This window comes from Phragmites australis, chromosome 2, assembly GCF_958298935.1.
Source record: "Phragmites australis chromosome 2, lpPhrAust1.1, whole genome shotgun sequence".
NCBI classification, from domain to species: Eukaryota; Viridiplantae; Streptophyta; class Magnoliopsida; order Poales; family Poaceae; genus Phragmites; species Phragmites australis.
Window position 1 is genome coordinate 33,280,380 of NC_084922.1, and position 17,795 is coordinate 33,298,174.

The 17,795-nt window shown below is 41.1% G+C and overlaps 1 protein-coding gene and 2 pseudogenes across 1 annotated transcript; all 3 read right to left on the reverse strand.

Moving 5' to 3' along the window:
- Window positions 1–1,118: 1,118 nt before the first annotated feature.
- LOC133905728 (putative receptor protein kinase ZmPK1) lies at window positions 1,119–2,164 on the reverse strand (annotated as a pseudogene).
- Window positions 2,165–2,219: 55 nt separating this feature from the next.
- Window positions 2,220–3,606, reverse strand: LOC133908446 (putative receptor protein kinase ZmPK1; annotated as a pseudogene).
- Window positions 3,607–9,347: 5,741 nt separating this feature from the next.
- On the reverse strand, window positions 9,348–11,941 carry LOC133908445 (putative receptor protein kinase ZmPK1). The gene has a single exon (XM_062350481.1). The coding sequence runs from the start codon at window positions 11,866–11,868 to the stop codon at window positions 9,475–9,477; it is 2,394 nt and encodes a 797-aa protein (XP_062206465.1). The 5' UTR covers window positions 11,869–11,941; the 3' UTR covers window positions 9,348–9,474.
- Between the last annotated feature and the right edge of the window lie 5,854 nt (window positions 11,942–17,795).

Sequence of the window (17,795 nt, forward strand, 5' to 3'; positions counted from 1 at the left end):
ATTTGGAGCTGATCTTATACTGCTCAGACGGTTAGGATTATGGGCGGTGAATGAAGGTATCAAAGGTTATAGCAATAGCTTGTAGATATTTAAAGAGCATTGTAAAGCAAACCAATATGTAATGTCTTGACTCCATTCTCAAGGTCATCACTCTTATGTTTTTTCCAAGTCTTGCCTCTTCAATCCTTTTCACCCGCAGGATGCCTTGTACCGTTCTTATGGGGTGGTACAACACCAACCGGTGTGTGTGGATTGCTTATAACAGTAAAGCTAGTCATATTGCTGCCTGGCAGTTTCCTGTTAACTGACCTCTTGTGTATATCTGTATACATTGTAGGCATCATTAGGGTAATGAATGATTTGTTTTTGAAGAGTAGGAGGAGAGAGCTCAAGTGGTTGCATCCAAAAATATTATGTCACATGTCGAATTAGGAAAGCACATAATTCCCAGATGATTAATTCTATATCATTTTCTAGTTTTTGGCTGATCTATGCAGCTTTTTCAAGCCACAGAAGGTTGAAGCTATACATATGTTGAGTATGCTGATGATATTTGGTGTTAAAGTGTTGCCATGAGAAGAGTGCTCCAAATGCAAGTAAGTTTTTGGCTTACCAATTCGATGGTTTGTTGAATATGAAGAATAATTTATTTTAATTGAATTCTTTCTGGGATTTTTTTTTTTTACATAAGTTTCAAAATCACTGTAGAAAAACTACCATGTAAAAGAGGTTCTGGTGATTGTCCTTGAATGCAATGATGTTTTTGCATCGTTGTATCTATCTCCCTGAAGAATTGTACCTTTCTGCACTGAAACCAGAACAACAGCAACAAGATGACAAAATGGCATATAAGGAGTTATCACACAAAAATAAAAGAAATGTTTATAGCCTTCACCTTTGGCCTTCTATACGAGCCCCTCAGGATGCCAAACACAACTTAAAAATAGCAAGCAGAAAATCTGAAGAATACTTCTAATGTTTCCATTTTATATGGTAAGGAGCATAATAGACAAAGTGCCATTACTGTTTCTCTTCTAAGAGTGGTGTGGGGCTGTGGGCAATTGAGTAAAGACTTTTCAGGCTATATTCTTGCTTCTGGTTCTTCTGGTTACAGGTCATCAAAAGTATGCAGCGTGATTATCTTCATCATCATATGCCATGAGGTCTTTTGCAATTTGATTGCTTCTTTCTTCAAGACATGAAACAGCTGTTGTCACCATCATTGTTGCTTGCTCATGATTGAATGCCCTTTGAGTCTAGCATCTACTATATCCAGGTCATCCCCCTAGCGAGCATCTGTTTAACTTCCTGAACGAACTGCATGAAATCCATCTCTTCTTCGTCTATTGTTATGCCGCTCGAAACTATGCTCCCAGTCACATTCTCCAGGAGCACAACTCCGTAGCTGTAAACATCGACCTTTGCATTGATTGGCAAATTCAGTGCCCATTCTGGTGCCATGTAGCCCATTGTGCCTCTCATATGAGTGAAATTGAAGCTAGAACCGTCTCTCTTTGAAAGCTTGGACAGTCTGAAGTCTGCTCTCTTGGCTTCAAAATCTCGTGTCATCAGTATCTTTTCTGGTTTTACATCACAATGGACAACCCATTCGAGACATTCATGATGAAGGTAAGCAAGGCCTCTTGCTGTTCCCAAGGCAATCTTGAATCGTTGGCTCCATGATAGCGATCTCTCCGTGCCCTTATCACCAAAAAGGTACTTATCCAATGACTCATTCTCAACTTACTCATAGACTAACCTGTGTTTGCCTTCTGAGCAAACCCCCCACATTCTGACCAAATTTATATGATTGATCCTCCCAATTAGAGACCTCTGCCTAAAATTCCTCTTCGCCTTGTTTAACATATCTGAGCTTTTTTATTGCCATTACCTTCTTGTCTCCAAGTATTCATCTGTAAACTGTCCTGCTGCCCCCTTTTCCTAGCTCTTCTTTAAATTTACTTGTTGCTTCCACCAGCTCACGGTATGTAAACCACCTGAATTGGCTTGTTATCATCTTGTAACCTTCCTCCATCAACTTGGGTATGTTATGCATTTTGAAAAGAAAGTACCACCCTGTCATGATGAAAAGAAGCTCAACCACACCTAATATAGCAGCAAAGATGTAGAAGTATATCCAGTCTATGTTACCGGAATTTTTCATGTATGCATCTTATGATACTAGCATAATCTTGGTATTCTTTGGGCTGCAGGTAAGACTAGAATGTTTCGGAAGCCGAAGATGTTGAAGTAACCTTAGGTAGTTTAACGTAGCTGTCTTCTAGAAAATATGGATAAACCTGGCCGTTGTATTGCCGATCTTTAGTGTAACATAGACCATCTCCAGCTTTGTATGTGACAGATCAGCACAAGTAGCTGTCCAAGCATATCTGCATGCATTCGTCGAATGATATTTACTTGTTTGAAGTCAGATCAAAGCCATAAAAGTCACCATGGGGAATCTTGATGAATGTAAAATCCTCTCGTGGTTGCCCACAACTGACGCTGAATGTTGGCCTGCATCCTTTATTCCAGTTTGTTGGATCAGTCATCTCGTATCCTGGAGGACAAGTGCATCTGAGACCCTGTGAGTACTCACAAATTCCATTTTTTCCACATAACCCATGCACATATCACATCTACAGTACAGCCTCCCCTGTGACAGTCCACTTGCCATTTGATGCATTCAAGCTGTATATTCTGAAGTTGCCATCATAATTGTTGGTGATCCTTCTCTTGACCCTGAATCCTGAATCTGAAGCTGTCATTCTGAATCCATCACTTGACAGGAAATTGCCCTAGTCATCTAGGACTGCTATCTTGCTGCTGCTGAATCTAGTTCGTCCGTTTTGCAGTGCATTGTAATCTGGACTTGGCTAGTATATGCTTGCGATGTCTGGTGCACTGTATAGGAGACATAAGATGTTGCGATTGTCGAAATAGAGGACATGATACCCAGATCGAGAGATCAACCTTGTTTCTCTTGTCGGACGCTGTGAAGGAAGCAAGGTGTCAGTCGGTGAATCAAAGCTCTGCCATACTACCTTATCAGTGGAGGAGAGCTACTGTGGTGTGCTTTCCCCAACTTGTCTTGCTCTCCCACACTGTGGAGCCATTGACATCAGTAAGGAGCAAGTTACCTTCACGGTTCAAGGAGATCCTGGAGCCACGGCCGTTTGCCAGAGAGTCAGGATTTGCCGTCCAAACAACAGCCTTGTTGGTGGCGTGGGTGAACCAGATGGAGAAGTAGTAGGCATTTGTGCCCTCTCTAGATGAGTAGAAGCTGCAGGAGAAGGTTGTGTCTGAGGAGACCAGGAAGGTCTCCCCGTGATCTACTTGCAGAGATGAACCTGTGCTTATGGTCTGCCATGGGGGTGTACGAGAGCACAACAGAACGGAGACGAAGGAAAGAAAGATTGGATAGAGGAACCTGTGCTTATGGTCTGACATCCTTTCTGGTTGTTGGGGGTGATGATGGGAAGAAAGAGATTCAGTTTCTTCATGTATGTTGTAGCCTGTGGGGCTCCTTCAATCTTTCCTGTCCTGCCTGTCTTGCTTCTATTATGTGTCGAAGTACCTGTTGGTTATGACTGGAAGGACGCCACCTAAGGTGAGTTCATCTGGCTTGCACCACTATGAGCATATACAGTATTACTTTACTCATGTGAGTTGCTCGTATTGAACATCTGCCCTTACAGATTGTGATCTTGACTATTTGGTGAGCAATCTTCCTTTTTTTTCCTTTTCTTTTGGACAAAGAGTGGGCATTCTTTCTTTATTTTAAAATGCAAAATGATATGCTTTTTTTGTTTATTCCATTGGTGCGCTACATTGGCGCCCGGGTGTAGTGAAAAATGAGCCAGGGTCTTCGTATTTGTCTCGACGGGTGCGAAGGATAAGGAAGCTACCCGAGCCAAGTAGGATTTGTTTAGGTAGTTGGAACGTGGGGTTCTCAATAGGTAAGTTGTGAGACGTGTAAATATTCTCTGTGTCCAGGAAACTAAATGGAAGGGACCGAAGGCGAAGGAAGTGGAGAATATCGACTTCAAGCTATGGTACATGGGAACCGTGAGTAGAAGTGGAGTTGGCATCTTGATCGACAAGAGGCTCAAGAACGGAGTGGTGGATGTAAGGAGGCACAAAGATAGGATTATCCTTGTTAAGTTGGTTGTTGGGGAGGTTGTTGGGCATTTGGTTTTGAACGTTATTAGCGTGTATGCCCCTCAAGTAGGTCACAATGAGAGCGTCACCAAAAGAACTGCCAGGGTGGACAGGAACTTGAGCAGCCTCGATTTGATTATGGATAATGTTCCCCCTCAATGAATTTCCTGGTCTTAGCGAATTCCCTTCTCGTGATGATATTAACTCGTTTGCTAACCACATCCTGGCAATATCTGTTGCTGCCATCCAGAAGGTGGCAGTAGAGGAGTGCGGTCTACCCCTTGAGGAGGTGTCCAGCGAGAGACACTTGGAACAAAGGGTGGAATCAACCTCGGAGGGCCTTCTCTTTTTAGTTACCCTATAGCTTTTGTTTAATGGTTTGTCACAATCTTAAGTTGTTCGGTCTCATGGGAAACACTTTTGGGAGGATGTTTATATTCTGGGTTTATGGTGGTACTTTGGTCAGTGGCTCTGTATTTTGTTATGTTATCGGCTCTTTCTTCAGTCTTAAGGAGAAGGAGACCCCTCCTTCCCATACGTTTATGTGGTTGATCTCCTGGTCTAATTTTCTGAGGGCTCCGCTCTCTTTTCCCTCTTTTGTAGCCGTGGCCTTTCTCCTGGATGTCTAGGATTACATGGTTGAATGTCCTGGGTCTGTGGCTAAGGATTCGTTGCTATCCCACACAGCCTTTGTACCATGAGTAACGTGGACTTCGCCAGCGGACGGGCCCCTTCTGCTGCAGATTTGCATCAACGGACAGTGGCGGATGGCAGCTCCACCCTTCATTCGTGCTTGTGTAGCTACGATAGCGCCGCATAGCTTTCGTGCTCCTTTTTCGTCGCTGTAATGTGTTGCGCGCCTCTCTATATCTTGCGCCGCATAGTATGCTATTGCGTTGTGGGCTTCATGTAAGTAAAAGAAGCCCTAGTGGACTGGTCAGCTTTGACAGTGGGCTAGATAGCTTGCGCTATGAGGCCTTTAGATGGAATGTTTGACGATGGGCTGTATGGTTGCATAGTTGGATAATGTTGATAATGGGCTTTAGTTGAATGTGATTACTATATTCAGTAAAAACAGGTCATCGACTCGGCTATCGACCCGGGGTCTCCTCCCACGTCCCAGATAAACGTCCCGAAGAGGAATACCCCTGTCGCACCGCAATTTTGTCAGGGTTTGTCCTGCATCCCTTACCCCGTTCCTCGACATGATCGTCCCTGAGTTCTGGTGACTATGTTCTCAATTGGAATATCAGAGGGCTAAATGTTGAATCGAAATGGCTTGCCTTGAAAGCAGAAATAGAGGAAAGCTCTTGTTTGATCTTGTATTCAGGAAACCTAGATGGAATCGATTGATATGTCAACTCTAAAGAATTTGCACCCAAAAGATTTAATAAGTATGCGTTTGTTCCTTCGATTGGAGCTTTAGGTGGTCTCCTGGTGGCCTGGAATGGTGCTCAGTTTGTTGGAAATGTCATCTTTTCGGCCCTCGTCGCTCTAACTTTGGCTTTCACCTTTGCTCTTAATGGTGATCATTGATTTTTCATGAATGTGTATGGCCCGTGTAGTGGACTAGAGAGAGCTGAATTTCTCAGTTGCTTAAATGATCTGGTCATTGGAGAAGGAGAAAATTGGATGATTATTCGAGATTTCAATCTTTATAGATCTTTGGAGGACCGCAATAAGCCAGGAGGGAACCTAAGTGGCATTGAAGCTTTCAATGAGGTTATTGGCAATCGGTGCCTTCTTGAAATTCCCCTAAAAGGCAGAAAATTCACCTACAACAATATGCAGCATGATCATCTTCTTGAACAATTGGATTGGTATTTCACTTCTACCAACTGGATTGTAGAGTTTCCAAACACCCTCTTGCTCCCTCTTTCTAAGACCATTTTTGATTGTATCCCATGCTTTGTTCAAATTGGAACTAGTATTCCAAGAGCTCAGATCTTTAGATTTGAGAATTTCTAGGTTGACCCGGGGGGGGGGGGTCTATTGGAGAAAAAGATGTTCCATCAGATGGGTCAAATTTGGCGATGAAAGCACCGAGTTCTTTCATGCTGTAGCAACTGAAAGATACATGAAAAACACTATTACATCCCTTGAATCTAATGAGGGAAGACTTCTTTGCAACCATGAAGACAAGGCTGTAGTGTTGTATGGTGCTTTCAAAGACAGAATGGGACCCTCAAGCAGTCCAAGAATGTGGTTCAACCTAAATGATTTTGTTCAATCCTTTGAGCACCTTGTAAGTCTTTCAGATTCTTTCTCCAACCTATAAATTGACATGGTCATCAAAGAAATGCCACCAGACAAATCTCGAGCTCCAGATGGATTTAATGGCTTATTTTTTAAAAGGTGTTGGCCGGTCATCAAAGATGACTTCTCTCTCTGTGAGGATTTTTATCATGGTTCCATTGACCTTCAAGCCATAAATAGTTCATTCATCACACTGATCCCAAAGAACAACAATCCTGTGGTAATTAAAGATTTCAGACCTCTCTCCCTTTTGAACATTAGTCTGAAGCTGATCACCAAGCTCTTGGCTAATAGGTTGCAGAGAGTGATTATTCCTATAATTCACATAAATCAATATGGTTTCATTAAATCAAGGACTATCCAATATTTCCTTGGCTACGCTTATAAATATCTTCACCAATGTCATTGTTCAAAAAAAAAAGAATTAGTCATTTTGACGCTTGACTTTGAAAAGGCCTTTGATACAGTGGAGCACAGTGTATGCTTTCTCATCTTGGCTTCAATCAAAGGTGGATCAATTGGATGGAGAACATCCTTAGTACTGGTTTTTCAGCTGTGCTTCTTAACGGTGTTCTAGGGAAATTCGTCAAGTGTAGAAGAGGAGTCAGGCAAGGGGACCCCCTCTCCCCACTTCTTTTTGTGCTTGCTGCAGATCTCCCTCAATGCATCATCAACAAGGCTCACACAAATGGCATTCTTTCCATGCCCATTTAGACATCAGCAGAACAAGACTTTCCCATTATCCAATATGCAGATGATACCCTCCTCTTCCTAAATGGATCCCAAAAGGAACTATTCTGCTTGAAGGCCATTCTCAATTCTTTTCACTGCTTCTACAGGTCTCAAGGTAAACTTTGACAAGTCTTGTCTTATCCCGATCAATATTGATCATGAAACAACACCTCTTCTAGCTGGCGTCTTTGGTTGCTCTATTGGAAAACTCTCTTTTAGTCTTTTACCTGTCTGGGCCTTCCTCTGGTTATCACTTGTCCTAGGATTGAGGGCCATACTCCTCTCATGAACAATGTGGAAATAAGACTATCGGCCGTCTCAAATTTCCTCACAATGGCAGGAAAATTTGAAATGGTTAATTCGGTGCTGTCAGCTCTCCCAACTTACTCTGTGTGCACCCTCAAGCTGCCCTCTGGGGTTATTCAGTCTATTGACAGCGCCAGAAGACAATGCTTGTGGAGAGGTTCGGATATAAATGTCTCTAGGAAACCTATGGTGGCCTGTGAGAAGGTCTGCAGGCCAAAAAAGAATGGAGGCCTGGGGGTGGTCAACCTACAACTTCAGAATGAAGCTTTACTCTTGAAACACCTTCATAAATTTTATAACAAACAGGATCTTCCCTGGGTTTAGCTAATTTGGAGTACCAGTACAATAACCAATCAGTTCCTCACATGGCCAATGACAAAAGTTTCTTTTGGTGGAGAGACATCCTTAAGTTTGTCCAGATGCAACCTTGGTAAGGACCAAACTGTCATGCTATGGATGGACCTCTGGGATAGCTCCTTGCTTAAGGATCAACTGCAGACAGATTGGCCCTTACCAAGGTTGCATCTGGCTATTCCCCTAAAATGTGTCCAGATTGTTATCCTACACCAAGAATGAAGATATCTCAGTGGCTGTGCTGCCTTTAGAGAAGACATGTCCATTCAAAAGATTTTTTTATTCCTCTCTTTCGAAGCTTAATTCTTTCCAAAGCCAAGCAGACAAAAATGATGAATGGTATTATATTTGGGGTACTGGTTCTTACACAGCCAAGAAGTTCTATAATTTCCCTTTCAGAAACATACCACCCCCCCCCGGCACGTGCGCTGGATATGGAAATCTTTCTGTAGTAGGAAACTCAAAGTGTTCACATGGTTGCTCTTAATGGATAGACTCAATATTAGAAATATTCTAAAAAGGAAGAGAATGAAGATTGAAGGAAATAACTACAAATGTGTTTTATGCTCTAACAACACTGAAAAGACTGCTCTCCATCTTTTCTTCACTTGTCAATTTGCGGCCAACTGCTGGCATTTCATCTAGATACCTTGAGACTATAATCTTGATTTCTTCACGATGGTGCAGCAGACTGCTCAAGCTTTTCAGGGGCCGTTCTTCATAGATATCTTCATCATAGTCACCTAGAGTATTTGGAAGCAAGGAAACAATTTTATTTTTAGAAACTCTAGGCCTTCTTTCCACGACTGGAAGGACTGCTTTTTCTCTGAATTTCTCTTGCAGCTAAATAGGGTCAATGAGCCTTCCAAATCTTTGTTGTCCACTTGGCTCTCTTCTCTTGTATAGCTTCTTTTTTCTCTCTTTCTTAGTCTTGGTCTCCTTGTACATGGTTTGAGTTGTTCCCCCCTTTTTTCTTTCGTTATATGATATATTTACCACTGTGGGGGATTCCCCTACTGTTTTCTGTTAAAAAAACATTCATTTCCTCTTCTGATTGAAAAATAGAAAAAAAAATGGAACATCTCATTTTTAAATACCTGACAATGCCCTGCATTCAAAATTCTGGTGTAGCAAAGTAAGGCCAAGGCCATAAGTTTTGCTGTCAGAACAGCTCATGCAAGGAAGCCAGTTTTCCTCAATTTACTGCTGCAAAATAGCTATTTACAATACATTGTGTGGGTGCTGCTTCCTGATGTGAGAAAACGTAAACAGTTTCCTTTGACGCCATTGTGCACAAACTATGTTCTTTTGCTTTGTGTATGTGCTACTTTTCTATCAATGGAAGGGATAAGAATTATTGGTTTTGTTTGTAACAACAACGTGCAGAACCTTATGATGGTGAAAATGTTTTGGGAGATGAGTTCTTGGGCTGTGCTTTTTCCACGTTCTTAATTGGCAAGCGTAGTGAGAAAAAGGTAACACCACCACTAAGAGTCCAATATACTATTCATTTGTTGCATTGAAAGAACAAAACCTGATAGAATTTACAATACATTAATTCAGATCTGCAAACATTAGCTCTTTTCATCTGTCTCATTGTGCCTACAATAACACCATCAAAGCTATCTTGTTATGCCTAGCTCAAATCTTTGCATCTGTTGCAGATCAATATGAATAAGCAGGGTGGAAGTCTTCTTCATCATGACATGACATGAGAATCTTGACAATTTCATCCATTGTTGGCCTCTTGCTTCTTTCTTCGAGGCATGAAAAAGCTACTTTCACCATTGCAATCGCCTGCTCTGGATCAAAATGGCCGTGCAGTCTGTCATCAACAATATCACTAACATTTCCAGTAGCCAGTATCTGTTTAATCTCCTGGACAAACTCCAGAAAATCTACATGTCTTTCATCTAACTCTATGCCACTAGAAACCCTGATTCCAGTTACAATCTCCATAAGCACGACCCCGTAGCTGTAAACATCAACCTTTGCATTGATCGGCAAATTCAGTGCCCATTCTGGTGCCATGTAGCCCATTGTGCCTCTCATATGGGTGAAATTGAAACTAGTGCTATCTCGCTTTGCAAGCTTGGCTAGTCCAAAATCTGCTATTTTGGCGTCGAAATCTCGAGTTAGGAGTATGTTTTCTGGCTTCACATCACAATGAACAACCCACTCAAGGCATTCATGATGAAGATAAGCAAGGCCCCTTGCTGTGCCCAGCGCAATCCTGTACCTTTGGCTCCAACCAAGCAGGCTTTCTGTACTCCTCTCGCCAAAGAGATACTTATCCAGTGACTCGTTCTCCAGATACTCATACACTAATAGCCTGTTTGTCCCTTCTGAGCAAAAACCCCACATCCTGACCAAATTTATGTGATTGATCCTTCCAATAAGGGTCACTTCTGCCCAGAATTCCTCCTCTCCTTGGCAAACATCTGTAAGCTTCTTTACTGCCACAATTTTCTTATCTTCAAGTAATCCTCTATAAACAATTCCAGCGCCTCCTCTCCCAAGCTCTTCTTTGAACTTTCCAGTTGCTTCCCTCAATTCTCGATATGTAAACCGCCTGAACTGGTTTGTGATAATCCTGTATCCATCCTCCATTGATTTGGGTATGTTATGCTTCTTGAAGAAAAAGTACCAGCCTGCCACAATAACAAGCAACTCTAGACCTCCCAATATTGCAGCAAAGACGTAGAAGTATGTCCAATTTATGTTGTCCTTTTTTGTTCCATACATGCTTGCTGATCCTAGCATGACCTCAGAACCTGGGGGTCCGCAGGCGAGGCTTTCTTCTTTGTAGATTAAGGATGCTGAACTGTTTGAACTCTTTGGTACTTTCATATAGTTATCTCCAGGGAAATACGGGTATACCTGACCATTGTAGGGTAAATCTTTAGTGTAACACCAACCATCCCCACCCTTGTATGTGAAAGATAAGCAGGTGCTGCTGTTCAAGCAAATGTTCCAGCATGCTTCAAATGAGATGGATTGATTGGAGGACAGATCAAAGCCATAATAGTCAGCATGAGGTTGCTTGACAAATGTAAAATCCTCATGTGCTCGGTTTCTGTCAATTGAGAACGTTGGTCTGCATCCTTTGTTCCAATTTGTTGGATCAACCATCACATATTCTGGAGGACACCTACATCGTAGACCACCAGAGTAGTCACAGAGCCCATTCTTTCCACACAATCCATGCACATAACACATCTGTATTACAGCCTGCCCTGTGACCACCCATTTCCCTGTGGATGCATTCAAGCTGTACATCCTGAAATTGCCATCATAATCGATCGTGATCCTTCGCTTGATTCCTGGACCTGAATCTGAAGCCTCTATCTTGAACCCATCACTTGACACGAAATTACCCATGTCATCCAGAACTGCAACCCTGGTGCTGTTAAATCTATTGCGGCCATTTTTGAGAGCGTTGTAATCTGGACTTGGCCAGTAGATGCTTGTAATTTCTGGGCCGTCATACAGCAGCCGCAAGACATTGTCGTTGTCAAAATAGAGGTGATGGTATCCATATACTAACCTTGTGTCTTTTGTCAGGTTCTGCCCCGGGAGCAAGGTGTCAGTTGGCGAATGGAAGCTTTGCCACACAATATTGTTGCTGGAATCATTGATCACAAGGTTGCCGCTGTTGAGGAGGGTAACTGTTGTGTGCTTCCCTGACGACGTCTTGCTTTCCCACACCGTCGTCCCATTGGTATCCATGAGGATCAGGTTGCCATCGCGGTTCAGCGATATCCTGGAGCCATACTTGTTCACCGGAGAGTAGCCACTCTCCGAGGAGTAGGGATTTGCCGTCCAGACAACGGTTCTCTCGGTGCTGTTGGTGGTGTACCAGATGGCGAAGGTGAAAGCATTTGTTCCAAGTTCATGGAAGCCGCAAGAGAAAGTGGCGTCTGGTGAGAGGAGGAATATCTTGTCATGGTCTTCTCCTCTTATGTGTGAGCCGGTGGTCATGGTCTGCCATGGCGAAGTGCCAGAGCAAATCTGGCTGGAGAGCAATGGAAGAATGACAAGATAGAGCAGTGCAACCATTTTTTGTCTTCTCAGGGAGCTCTGCTATGGAGGCGTAGGGAGAGGTTGGTAGCTTTAATGCTGGGTTAGCTCTTTGCAGCTTTATTAGATGACATGCATTATCACATATACTTATCTTTGATGATGCTGACTTGAACTTTTGAAGACTGCCCCGAGAAGGCAAACCGCAGGCGCTTACATGTGTACACATTGGATTCCATTACCGTATGGGTTTAGTTTGCATGATGTCAACCGAAGGGAACGTTTGCATTTGTGGAAGAGGATAGGCGATAGCAGGAAAGACAGAAAAAAATATCTAATAGACTGGTGGTTTGTGGTTTAGAAATGATCTTCAAAATATAGTTTGCGTGTAATTGAGTGCTTTAACATTTGGATAAACAAAAAACTTGTTGATGAGAGTCCGACGCTAACTAAACTATATACATTTGTTATTAAATATTTTTGCTACTACAATAACGAATCTGCTGCTCAGATCTCGCTCGTGTCATGTGTAATTTTTATCGACTTATCTTATACAAAAACTGTGCTGTGATTGGTTGGGACCTCAACTGGCTTTTCCTTTGATATTATCTCGTGACTTAGTACTACCCTATCCGGAGTCATTTTCCTCAGTGGCTACTGGGTATCTTGGAAAGAAGACGAGGCTTTTGACCCTACCGGCTACCGTGTTTCTCCACGGTAATCGTGCGCACCTTGGCCTATGTGTCTGACGTATATAATTTTGTCTGCTTGACAAAGCTGTATCTTTTCCTTTCACAAAATAAAACTTTATCTTGTGACTTAGTCCTACCCTATCCGGAGTCATTTTCCTCAGTGGCTACTGGGTATCTTGGAAAGAAGACGAGGCTTTTGACCCTACCGTGTTTCTCTACGGTAATCGTGCGCACCTTGGCCTATGTGTCTGACGTATATAATTTTCTCTGCTTGACAAAGCTGTATCTTTTCCTTTCACAAAATAAAACATAGTTTGATTTAGTTTTTGAAAATTACGAATTCCACATCATGCGGTATTTTTGTTTATGATAAATCCTATTTATGATTCTCTCACAATATCTATAGCGTGCGAAATAACTCGAACTAGTTGCAATATTTTTCTTCATAGTTATTCTTATTCCGTGTCAACTATTAACACAGTAGTTTGGGTAAGTACTAGCAACCATTAAGACTATGGTCAAAGATTTCCCTTCATCGTCTAGATTTCGTTGTGAAAGGATTTTTTTTTTCTTCGACGCTCTAATGATTTTTTTTTTTTACAGTTCTCGTCACAAAGGGATTTTTAAAGTCATTCCTTTTAAGATGGTAATCTCTCTATTTTCCCTTCATGATTCCTCTCGAAGGGAAGCTGTTGGAAATAAGAGAAAATAAAGAAAATAAGAAAAAAGAAAATTAAGAAGAGAATAAAATAAAAAGAATACAGTTGAAGATAGTCTAACAATGGTAATCGATAAGTATCCGACTTGGTCTACTAGCTACTATTTTGATCGAACAACTTGTCATTTCAGTCATCTGTTTCCGTTTGTTCGCCTTTACTAAATTTTTCCTATATAAAGGACTCAGTCATCTTCCTTTCCATTTCAAATTGTCATTGTCTTCACTCCTGTGGGCATCTTAGCAAGAATAGTCTAAAATTTAAAATGAACCACTAACTTTCTTCGAACATATTCAAGTGATATGTGGTTATACTCAACTATTATCTAGATTATTGAGGTACTTTTTGTACTCATAGATGCATCTACAAGATCGACATATGTATGTGAAGGGATCGGTGACGTTTTAAGAGGAGAGGAGGATGAATTAGGATACTTAGAACTATTTTGGTTCAAAAATAATACAAGATAAATTTATATCAAATTCTATCTAGATGTGCTCTAGTTTTATCTAGTATGTCTACTCTACCGATTAAAGCATTTGCAACTTATATAAGAAGATAAATTGTAAAAATGTAAATGAAGAAACATAAATAAGATAGAGAGAGCAAACTCGGTATAAGAATTTTTTCCCGTGGTATCAATGGTATGAATGTCACTCCTAGTCCATGTTAGTGCTACACAAAATATATGCTTTCAGTCGGCACCCGTTCATAGCTCTTGAGCTATCAAGTCACAAAGATAATGTCTCCACCCAGATGAGCCACCAAGACACCAAGGTAAGGTCTCACCACTAGCCTCTCTTCTGGTTTCTTGCCGTCATGATCACTTCAGAGCTTGAGCTACCAAGGCAAGGGTCTCCGCGTCCCTGCACAATCGCCTTACCGCCGCTCTACACAAAGTCGGAGGGTCAACAAGCCTGCCGACGAATCGCCTAGACTCCAAGGTGCCGACGTACCACTTAGTACAAGGTTGGATCACTCCTTGATCCACTCTCTAGGCAGCAATCACCTAACAACACTCTTTGTAGGCCTATAAGCACTAATCACTCACTAATCTTGTGCTTAATCGCCTTGGATAGTGACATTAAGCACTTTGGTGGCTTGAATGTCTTCACAGGTGTACGTGTACTTCTTTGGACTGCAGCAGCACGCTACTGCTTCAAATGACTGAGTGGAGGGGTATTTATAGTCTCAAACCTGCGCACTAGTCGTTAACCTAACGGCTTAGAAAAGTTGTTAACACCGGATGATCCGGTGAGAACAATAGTACTAATATCAGATCATCCGGTGAGTACACTTTCACAAACTAACCGTTGGAACCCCACTCAAGCCTCTGTGAACACCAGACACACCAGTGTATATTTCATCTCTATCACCAGACTATCCAGTGAGTTATCCTGAGTCATCTGAGCCTTTCATTCTTCTTTGTGTAAATTACTCCGGTGTATGCATTCGGTGCACATCACTTTATCATCGGACTATCCGGTGAGTTAACTTCAGCCAACTGAGCCAATGCAACCCTCTTTGAAAATAATGCTCCGGTGTGCACAACTTTCATCATTGGACCATCCGATGTGCTGAACTTCGTTCTGCCTCTTTGCACTATTTATTGTCCGGTGTGTGTAGCACTTTGATCACCGGACCATTTGGTGCTTTGATCTTTAACTTCAATGGCTGCAACCTTCTCTAGACAAAATACTCCAGTGTGTGTCTTCTCTGATCACCGAACTTTCTGGTGAGGTCTTCAGGCCTCTCTCCCCTTTTGACAAATATGCTCCGGTGAGTTTGACACCCAGAGTACTCGACCATCTGGTGAGGTGAATCTTCTTAGAACTTCTCTAATTCAGTCCAACTTTGTCCTAGCTGCGATAGCTTCTTCATGTATTATATCCATAAACCTACTAACATATATTATTGACAAACATATTAGTCTCATTTACTATATTATCATTAATCACCAAAATCACAATCATTACCTAATGGGGCTATTTTCGCTATAATTTCCCCCCTTTTGGTGATTGATGACAACACAACCAAAGCAAGTGGCAAATAAATAATGATATCAAATGTAAAGATCATAAGCGAGCACAAAATCTTACCACATTGCTTGGATGCATGTTCTTACCACTTGGTCCCCCTTTGTTGTGGCTCTCCCTTTCTCTATTGCCACAGTCTCCCTTGAACGACCTATGCAAGAGCTTCTCTTTTGTCAATCTAGGTGCCTAGCATCTTTTCTTCTTTCCTTTTGTCAATTTCGGCATTCCTAGATGTCTTGCTTGTTGCAATAATCTTCTCACTTTGTTCATCTTGCTTTGGTCATCAAACTTCTCCCCTTTATAAATCATCTCCCAAAAAGGGCTATAAACATATGTTGAACTCAAGGAAAAATATTAGAGCATATGGGAGTGAGTTTCATAAATCATGATCCAATAAAAGAATAGCAATTGTATGGATATCACTACAAAAGAATAATACCAATTATAGGCTATAAAAGCACATGGATCATAATTTATGAAACTCATATAATATAGTCTAAACTCCCCTCATACGTGTGTATACATATGATAAGAAAGAAATATATGCACAACTAGACAATATATCAAGATAGGAAGTTTAATCTATATTATGCATGGAGGTAACTTAAATGCATACAAGATTTGACAATGATATCAATTGAAGCATTTAAGTATTGCATACCTCCGGGGACATGTTGATTGCTCCATGAGACTACATGAGATACAACTTGTAACATATGTTAGTCTCAAAATCACAACCTATACAATATACCCCCCAAATATATGCATACAAGTGTTGAATACTTTTGAGATATATATGCACTTGTTATTGATAACAATGGGGATTTATCCTATAGATTGGATCATAGCACATGAAATATACCCATTGTAAAAACTAGTGCTATGTAAAAAACTTATAACTAATAAACCATATAGGTTTCTCAAGGGTTAGAGATAAACACAAGTAACCTACCATATGAAAACCTAAACTAGGCATTGTAATAAATTAAAATAAACATATGTAATCCTAAATGAGGCAAATAAGCTAGAAGTAAGAAACAAAATGCATGAACATAAGTCTAGCTACACTTACCTCTTTTACCTTTGGATGGAGATTTAGGTGTGTAATGATCATGATCTTTATCAATATGCCCATCTTGTATACTTGGCTTCTTTATTTGAATCTTCACTTCATTTTGTAAGCCAAGCCTCCAAATCCCCAAGTCGACTTGTGCTTCAAGTCTTCTTTAGAATTCAAATCGATTAGGGCTCCTTCATGTTGGTGATAACTTCCTTGGGCACCCAAATAGATTGGTTCCACCTCTGATTCTTTCTCCCAACTATGTGTGTAACCACCTTGCCATTGTCCTTTTTTTTGAGCTTGTAGTGGTTGCTCTTGGTCTTGATCTTGTAGTTAGGTTTGGTGTAGAGGTTGGAGGTCTTGTTGGAGAGGTTCACCATATTCTTATTCTACTTGTTCTCCTTCTTCACTTGTTTGCATTGGAAGGACTTATGGTTTTCTTGATGGCATTTGAAGCATGTCACAGTGGATCCCTCCGCAAGCTTCTTCACCATAAAAGCACAGTTATCTTGAGGAGGTTGAACACGTTCTTTGCCCTTTAATCTTACCAAGTCCTTCTTGAACTTCTTCACTTCTTACTTAAATTCATCATTCTCTTGTGCAATGAGGTCATTAAATGGTTCTAAAAAACATTCTCAATACATTTCTCATTGTGAAGGGATGCGCATGATAAATTGATTAAATCATCATAAGAAGTGGAAGTATCTACCTTATGATTGTAATTAAATAGAGAGGTAGATTGCATCAAATGGACCTTAGTTTGAGATTCAATGCACTCAAATTTAGCTTTAAGCTCTTCATGCTCCTTTTTTAGTAAATTGAATTTGCACAATAATTGTGCATAATTAGAAATAAAGGTAGCATGAGTGTCATTAAGTGCATTGAATTTCTTAAGCTCTTTTGGTTGTTTCTTAAGGGCCCTTTATTGCTCATTGATCAAATGAATGAGTTCATCATAGGAAGGAGAATTCTCATCAGATTTATCATCACTTACATCACTATCCATACCTTTGGACATAAGACACTTGTGAAATGACTTGCGCGATAATAACTTGTGTGATGACGACCTTAAGGAAGAGCTTCTCTTGGAGTAATGGATGGTGATGCTCCCATCACTTGAACTTGAATATTTATCATCACTCACCCATCTTCCTATGCTAGCAAGTGTCTTGGCTCTTCCCCTTGTCTCCCTCTTGTTCTTGATTTTTTTCTTCTCCTTCTTGATGTGATCAATTGTTTTGATCAAATCCTTCATGGAGATTGGGTGATCAATCTTGTCATTGATCTTCTTGATGTTATTCTCCACCTGTGAGATGAGCTTGACGGTTTTAGGAACCCTCTCTTCATCGCTTGAGGTGCTTTGCTCATCTTCTTCATAACTCTCTTCATCTTCATCTCCATCATCTTCACTTGAGATTAACTATTGCTCTTGTCTCTTCATTGTTGCTTTCATGTGCTAGCA